This window comes from Dunckerocampus dactyliophorus, chromosome 8 (genome assembly GCF_027744805.1).
Source record: "Dunckerocampus dactyliophorus isolate RoL2022-P2 chromosome 8, RoL_Ddac_1.1, whole genome shotgun sequence".
NCBI lineage: Eukaryota > Metazoa > Chordata > Actinopteri > Syngnathiformes > Syngnathidae > Dunckerocampus > Dunckerocampus dactyliophorus.
Window position 1 is genome coordinate 13,661,206 of NC_072826.1, and position 9,122 is coordinate 13,670,327.

A 9,122-nucleotide genomic window follows, 5' to 3' on the forward strand; every position below is an offset into this window, starting at 1 on the left:
AACACTCTTCTGTCTTACAACATCGAGTTTGGGAACACTTTGCCTTACCAGTGAAATACTGTACGTAAACGGATAACGACAAGTGGATAAGACGAAAGCAGTGTGCCTGCATTGTTCAGTCGAGATCGACAACGGAACAGTAAGCTGCAACTATTGATGCTGCACTTCAGGCAATAAGGAACTTTCATTTCCTAAAAATATAATTCAGACAATTCAAATGGTTACTGTTGCACTCAACTGCATTGTTGAATTTTCCTAAAAAGAAACCCTGCAAACTATTATTTCATTTTGTTTGTTTTGTGATCATATATGCGCATATTCCGCTTTTTTCAAAAGGTTTATTGCTAATATTCCGGTTATGATAGGGCTATTTGACTGCATGTGAACGTACTGATCTCCCACACCAAACTCATCTAAACACACCTTTAGGACTTGGCTTTGTACTACACTGGGTCACAGTCATTTTCCTGTAGGCTATATCAAATATTTATATTTTTTTAATTGAGACAGATATTTATTAGAGAATTACCTGACAGTATAATGCAAATTCATTTGGAGAGAATTTTGGGAGAGAAAAAAAAAAAGGTGTTTATGCACAAAAAAGTACCAAAACCAGACTGAAACCGTAGCCCAAATACCGGTACGGACCGCACCTTGGATTACCTGTACCGTTGCACCCCTAGTATGCACCATTGCACAGTGTAAACATGTAGTAAAGTAGTACCATTCATCTCATAAGAAATATTGTACAGCATGGAAAAGCCAACAAGCAATAAGGAAATACAATAATCAGTCACATCCACAAGGCAGTCAGTTAGTGTGGTCAAATTGCGCTAGCAGAAACAAATCAAACCTGCTATTTCATAAGCGTCTGCATGCCTCTTAAATGTAGCTGCCTAATCCCGTGACTCTCTCAGCCTGTTGAACCCGTTCCCCACAGGAGCTACCAGCAAGGCGATGACAACAGATGCCAGACGAGGGCCCACACAGATTAGATGTGTCTGCTTCAGACCCCTGATGCGTGGATTTTAAATGTGGGGGGTACACTGTAATTCCCTAATAATGTTTAAGCCTTGCACCCCATTCTCAGGGAGCTCAGTCTTCATGCTCTGCGGATTGATCTTTAAAAGTCACACATTTCCAAGTTTGTGAATGTACAATCAATGTCAGACCATGTCATATTTTGCTGATGAATGAAGCTTCTTTCTGAGACATACACTTTGGCGTTGTAGCCACTTCACGCTATAGAACAATGCTGAAAAGCAGGATGGCCTTGTGATTCATCTCAAGTATTTTAAAAAGGCGCATTTTAGATCTGTATCTAAACTGACTAACATTATCACATGTACAGACCATGTTTTCCTGAATGTACATATAGCAAGTATCGCCAAGGTCTTAACAACCTTGCTCTCGTTATCATTATAATACTTATGGCTTGTCTTCAAAACACTAGTTGTGTGTCAAAGTTGTGCGACAGAAACACGTCGTGTGTACAGCATTTGACAGTGACGCTATCACAGCGGTCACCAACAGGTAGCACGTAAGCTAGCAGTAGCTCACCAGCTGATGTTTCAGTAGTTCAGTGATCCCAAACCCCCCCGGGCCGCGTCATTTGGTACCGGGCCACACAGAAAGAAAAAATCATTTCCATGATGTTTTATTTTGAAAAGTGGCCGGATTCTCTCGGTTACATCCGTCTCGACGCATGTCCATTGTGAGTGTGCTAACTTTATTTCATGCCGCACAGATAGACTACTAGTGTATTTTTAGCATTTTTCTTTCACATCATATTTGGTGTCAAATGCTGATACTATGTGGGAATGCATAAAGGTAAGTTTTCATGACTTATTGAGTGCTAATGTGCACATTTGTCTCAAGTTAATTCATGCTAGTGCACTGCCTTTTTACCACACACGTCAAACAGCAATGTAATAATGATGGGTCGGCATTCAGATGTTGTTCATGTCTTAGTTTTACACAATACATAATAAATAAGATAAATTAGATCGCTATAATGTACGAAACGTGGGAACACAAGCCGGTCTGTGGGTCAAAAAAGGTTGGGGACCACTAGAGTAGTTCACCAAAGAATATTTGCTTCACCTCTTAGCATTTTATAAGTGTTCTATTCAAACATGACACCTGTATTTAATGACAAATGAGCACACTGAATGGAGAAGTTCTTTGTAAATAAAGTGTCATTTAAATGTTGCCAGTGCTCTCAGCAACTTTGCCATTAAATGAACAGTTTTGCAATGTTCTGGCTTCATGTTCTGCTAGTTGTTGAAAAAGTTACATAAATAAGTTCATAAATAAGTCAAACAAATTTCTATTTTTTTTCTTTTTTTTTTTTTTTTTAAATTGCACATGCAGCCCACCACCACAGCGTCATCCTAGAGGAAACTCTGAAAACACCTCCAAAAACCTCCAACCTCCAACATTTTATGGTTTTATATACATGCTGTGACCATGCAGTAACAGGTACATTCATGATAACAAGTAATACTTGTAATATTTAGCCGTACTTTGGTCATTCTAAGCATTACCGAAATGTCCTTCCTGGGCACATTGATTTCACATAGAAACAAACACTAAACACGAACAAATACTTCAAATTGAATAAAGCAAAATTTGTTCTTCATCAAAAATCACTCCACACTCTTTACTGTTCTCTGGGATTACCATATCTGGTTTATTGTGTGGAGATATGGGGTAATAACTATAAAAGCAATCTTTACTCGCTAAATGTACTGCAAAAAGATCAGTGAGTATAAGTCATAATGCCACATATAGAGAACATATAAATCACTTATTTTTAAAATCACAAATATTAAAATTAGCTGATTTAGCAAATTTTCAAACTAAAATAGTGCATAAAGTTAACAATAACCTGCTACCCAAAAATGTCACACAATACTTTTCTACAAGAGAGGGGAAATATGATCTTAGAGCAGTGGTCCCAACCTTTTTTGACCCACGGAACGGCTAGCGTTTCCACAAATCTCCCGCGGACTGGGGCGGGGGGGTCGTACATTATAGCGATCTAATTTATCTTATTTATTATGTATTGTGTAAAACTAAGACATGAATAACATCAAATTAAAAGCACAAAATGAATGCAGTGTGCTAGCATGAATTAACTTCAGACAAATGTGCACATTAGCACTCAATAAGTCATCAAAACTTACCTTTATGCATTCCCACATAGTATCAGCATTTGAGACCAAATATGAGGTGAAAGAAAAATGCTAAAAATACAGTAGTAGTCTATCTGTGCAACATGAGATAAAGTTAGCACACGCACAATGGACATGCGTCAAGTGAGACGGATGTAACAGAGAGAATCGGGCCACTTTTCAAAATAAAACATTTAAAAAAAAGGAAATTATTTGTTCTTTCTGTGCGGCCCAGTACCAAATGACCCACGGCCCGGTACCAGGCCACGGCCCGGTTATTGAGGATCACTGTCTTAGAGGAAAACTAAACTTGAAACACTTATTTGCGAGAACAGAGCTAAAAACCCACAGCATTTCAGTATGTGGAATCAAATTATGGAACGGATTGAGTACGGAACTCACACAATGCAACAAACAAGATGAGCAAATTCAAAAAACAATACAAGCAGTTGATGTTTGCAATATACAAGGAAGAAGAGTCTTGAACTTGTTTTCTTATGCTTGTCTCTATTAATTATTTATTTATTATTATACTGATTATTATATAAATTGTGAAAAAAATCTTAATTATATCATCATATTGTTACATTACCTTATTGTTGTATGTATTTAAAAAATCCCATGGAATACAGGAAGTGAATAAAATGTACTGCACGGGTGTGGAACGGGTGGGGGGGTAGGATTAAATAAGCTTTGCTTCTTCCTACTCCTTTTGGACATGTGGAACTGTGAATTCAATTATGTGATGTATTCAATTGTAACTTACATGTATGTTCAAATAAAATTAAACCATAAACTACTTAAACAAAAAAAAAGACAGAAAAACTACATGAAAATAGAATGGACTGTCTCTCCAATAAAACACACACACAAACCCACACAAGCAGTTATGTATTGTATTGTTAAACTACTGTAGGGGGTCATAATTGAGCTGGCCCACTTATCTGTGGTGGCAGAGTAAAATGCAATGTTTCTGGTGTCCTTCAACACGTCTTCTTTCACTCGGTTATATAATTCAGGAATTGCCGTTTGTTGTACATGCACGTTCTCCCAGGCAATTCGTACTGTCTGTCAAGCATTTTTAACATTTCCCAAAATGTTGCATTTCTTTTGCAATGTAGCGAGCGACACTGACTGACTGTCGGGACGAAGGCTCCTTTACACGTCCGTTTTAGGTGTGCATACAGGTCATATTCCCCTGCTTCCTCTGCACTACTTTCGAAGAAATGCGACATCTCAGTTTGTCGGTGTTCATGCGCTTGCCTTGTTTATTCTGTTTAGAAACCTAAATATTCCCACACTGGGGATGTGGCATTCGCCTTAGAGACTGTTGCTTTTGTGTCGTCATTCATGTTAGCGTATGCTGGCTCATGAGGCTAATTTGCTGCTAGCCAAGGTAGCCCCGCCTCCATGTACAGGGACAAAGAGGGGAGGAGACGACAGGAGGGTTCACTCTCTCCATACATTCCGCTGTAGCAACAACGCGCATAGATAGCTGCAGAGTGAACCCTCGTCATCCAGCCTGAAAGAGAGGCGAGGAATACACACAAGAAAGCATGCACATGTCAATTTATCGAGGCAGGCAAAAATGGCCGACGGTTCGATTTATCGATTATCGTGACAGCCCTAGTTGTTGGCGCTTTTTATGAGTTGTTTTTCAGAAGGCGTTGTAGGTGGAATAGGTGTGTCCCAATATGTGCATTCTTAGCTGTCTCTTTTTATATCATTAGAACGCAAAGAAAAGAGAAATACATAAGGACAGTGTATGATGGGCAAAATTCTTAAAGTGCAGTTTTCCTTTTGTTAAAGTGGGTTAGCACTACCGAGTTTCATAAGGATTCATGACTTGTCAATTGGGCATGACTTCAGTAGCAACTATTTTGGCCTGGTAGTACATGCATCCGGAACCAATCCAGGCTTCATTTGTCCTTCAGCTTTTTTGTGTCTTTTTTACCCAGGTCCCTTGGGCATGAAGGATATTTCCACTGTTCATTTGCGATTATTTATCGCCTTCCAAACACAACGTTGGATTCGTCTCAATGCTGCAAGACCGCAGCTCACGCATGATGAATGTGTATCCTTAAAATAACTGAATTTGTTCAGGACTAATCAAAAGCTCACACTCAGGGGAATGTGTGCTGCAGGGAGAATTGTCTCATAAAAAAAAAAAAAAAAAAAAAAAAAAAAGTGTGCGCTGGTGACAGGCCTTGCTGGTTAATTTAAACATGACTCAAGACTCTAAGATGGCCTTTTGTGGACTTACAGCCCAAACAGGCTGTCGTGAAGGATTGCCGAGAGCAGCATTTTGGGCAAAGGGTCCTGCGTGTAAGGGTGCTTTCACTCTCGACGTGCTTTGTTCGTTTTAATGTAAATCTAATAGGTTTTCCTCCGAGTTGTGGTTTGATTGGTCAGATGGAAATGGGGACTTATCCAACGTATTTATTTTTGTTTTATTTATTTCAAGCATGCATACAATGTTGCATTGAAATACATCACATATCCACAATTCACTTTAACACGTCCAAAAAGGAGCAGGAAGAAGCAGAGCTTATAAAATAATAGGGAATCAGAGAGCAATGGCACAAAAGGTAGTAGGTGGTCATCATCTGGTCTTACCTTGCTGGTTTTGTGGTCGAACCAAACCAGTGCGTGATTCCTGGACAGCACCTTGCAGTCAAAGGTGGCATTGTTCTGGGCCGGGCGACACCGAGCCACCGACCTGCCGATCTTGACGGGCTCATCCAGGTACACATGCCTCTCCTGGAATGGGTGCGAGTTGGGTCGGCAGGCAAACACGGCCAGCGCTGAAGGCATTGATTTTGGCTTGAGAGTGTTACTCCAACCGGACACGTGGGAAAGGTTTTCTTGATCCAGAGTGGCAGGCGTCACGTTCAATCCCCAATGAATAATCAACAGTATTTGTGGCCTGCCTGTGTGTAGGCAGTGTGGTTATTCTCCAATGTAGTCTTTGGATAGGCACTAACTAATAAACATTGTCTTGTGTTTGTAAAAGAGACGTCCACCAACAGAACCACACTTGGTTCCAACAGCAGGCACTATGTACAGGCGAGGGGGCCATGTGTCAAGACATACATGACTGACTATAGAAGGGACAGTCTGGCAAACAGCCCCCCACGTCCATCAAACTATTCCAGTACTACTGCAGGGGAGGTGTGGAGGGGGGGGGAAGCGACTACTAATGTGATCTTTTAGCCCTTAGTGTGGCTCTCACCACTAAATCTGTCTGCTGTTCAAACTGGCCACCAGTCCAGGAAAGTCAATAGAATGTCCACCTTCAGTGAAATATTGCGTCCATCCTTGCAGTGTTTGCAGCAAAGCTAACAGGAGACACCACCCCAGTGAATGCACACAAACACACACGCTGGTGTTGCTAACTATTTCCTATCCTACACGATCTGACAGCAGCGAAGATTTGCAATTAAATGTTAGCACTACCTCTGTAATAAAAAAAAAAATAACATATCGCTCATAGCAAGGAACCAAAGCACGAGTTACAGAACGACCCTTCACAACCAATTAAGGTTTGCTAAGTAGAGGGGTTAAACCCCCCTTGGTTCCGATGACTAACCCTTGCTAATGCAGGGCGTGAAAACACTCAGTCGGGCTGATTTGTGGATTAGCAGCCCTCCTTGTGCAACTACAATGCTAATTGGCTAGTTCGCTCTCTGGCGCTGAACCAAGCAAGCTAAACTAAGCTAGGCTACGCTAGGCTAGGCTAATGACTGCTCGCAAACTTATCACCGGGGCCTTTGAACGTTCTCTCCGCACCCTTCTCTACCAGTTCGCTTACCATGTGGGAGCGAAATACCATCTTTGTCTTCCAGAGCAAAAAGAAGTAAGGAGCTAGCCCCGTCTTTTCGCTACTACGGCGCGTTAGCCCGAAGGAGGCTGGGTAAACTGCCTTAGCTCGCAGCTAGCCGGCTAAGTGACAGTCCGCGCAGAAACAGACGCGGAAAAATAAAGCAGGGGAGTTTCTTCTTGGCTCCTCATGCATCACATCAATTCTTCATTCAGATCCAGGAAAAATCCTCAGCACAGGCCACAGACTGCGCTGTCATCGTCTCCCTGGCTCCAGGTCGCGTTTAATGCAACTTATTGCCGTCGCCTTGGTACAGTTTCCTGGTCGGAATGTAGAAGTTGTCCTCCTCGGCGAGTCGAGGCGGCCATAGTGTAACCAGAGAGAGCCGACTGGCAGTGCGTTCTATCGATGGGTTATTCGCGAACAATCCGGTTTTTAGGCTATTTGAAGTGAAGTCTTTCAAGTCTTTGAAAGAACACTTCACAGAACACTACACAAAACACGTTACCCGGGGGTGGGGCATAAATTATATTTTACATTTAAAATTCACTTGACAATAAATCCATTTTAGCGACAAAAAATTCAGAGGAACCATTTGGGAACCGAAAGAGTTGGTTGTCTTTTGGAAGCCGAGCCAAAAGAAGCGACTTTCTTAAAAGAGCTGAAATTTCCATCACTTATGAGTTCAGGGACCGGATGACATCAGCGTCACTGGCTGCTACTGCTGCTGAGCTCATCAACTCACACTAGATTTACATATTGTACACACACTATGCATTTTTAGCTAAAAGAACGCTGTAAAATTAAAAGTATATTATGACAATATTTAAAAACAATTTATGGGTAATGACAATCCAATATCCTTTACACACGCCACAAAAGATGAACATTAGAAATACTAACACAGTATACACAGTATGTAATAATATTTTGGTGTAATATATACATACAAGCAGATACAGTCTTATAAAATTAAAAAACGCAATTAAGATGGTTAACTTAAAATAGCAATAAAACACTGAAAATAGTGATCTTCATAAGCATTTAAAACTATTCTTTTTTTACCTAAAATATATATAGTTTGAATAAATCTGCACTCTACTGGTAGCTTATTAGCTTTCATTGCGCAATTGCTAAATGTTGCTTTAAAATGCAAATACAGAGTTTTAAACGACAAATATTGATCACCAGCATTCCCAATTCCACACTATTTTTATTGTAATTCATGCAATAATAACTACTGTTACAGTCTCCTGCAATGGAAGTCTTAATCGTATGACATTACCAACAAGAATGTCCACACCTGCAAGAGTGTTTTATAATTATTAAACAGCAAAAATAAACATGTTGCTAAGACAGTCCTTTTCCTGTCTTAAAATCTGGAAGCAATAATTTACTTGTTGACAATAAGGCACAACTTTAAACAATATTTTTTTCTATGCGTGAGCTTGTTTTATACCGTACTATACAAGCCATCCTCTCCAGTGCTTAAATATGCTCAATATAGTTGGCTTCACGTAAGGTGAGGATATGATGATGTTATTATTGCTTTGAACTGAACATAGAGCAGGTCTAACCTACCACAAACTAATCCAGCAGGGCCCCACGAGCAAATACTTGACAACAGTGGCAGGAAAACACATCAGTTTTAATTGATATGCTGCAAATGTAACACTCGGTTGAAATATTTCACAGTTTCATTGTAAGGTATTGCCACTGGTGAGTTGATTTAGAGGCGGGAAGTTAGGAGGGGGGATCAAATTCTACTTAGAAGTCAAGAAATGTGTCTGTTGGAAGCTGAGATCAAATCAATGCTGGCTGGGAATACATCACAGTAAGAATGGAAGGATACCCCCCCCCAAGAGACACTTCTACTCATCATTGTATTTCATGAAGTCACCAAGCTCTTGTGGAGGACATTTCAAGTATTAATGTGAACATGGCAATAGGTGGCTTGGTTATATAATCTTATTTTAATAGCTAATGCCTGACCTAACACCCATACAATATTATACACAAATACAATGGAATATGCACACATAAACACATTTTTATTTCACCACTACAACTTGCCTCAACACTTAAATCATCATTTTAGTAAATATTAACACATTCACAAAAAAATC

General features: G+C 40.1%; 1 protein-coding gene across 8 annotated transcripts in view; it reads right to left on the reverse strand.

Annotated features, from left to right (window-relative positions):
• Positions 1-7,542, reverse strand: part of slmapa (sarcolemma associated protein a) — a 41,005-nt gene extending 33,463 nt beyond the window's left edge. For 2 of the 8 annotated variants that reach the window (XM_054785673.1, XM_054785674.1), the window contains exon 1: positions 5,793-7,541. In XM_054785673.1, coding sequence (XP_054641648.1) covers positions 5,793-5,990 — 198 coding nt within the window. In that variant the 5' untranslated portion in view covers positions 5,991-7,541. Of the gene's footprint in view, positions 1-5,792 lie in introns of all 8 variants that reach the window. The other 6 variants (XM_054785675.1, XM_054785681.1, XM_054785680.1 and 3 more) reach the window with 6 other exon arrangements.
• Positions 7,543-9,122: the final 1,580 nt, after the last annotated feature.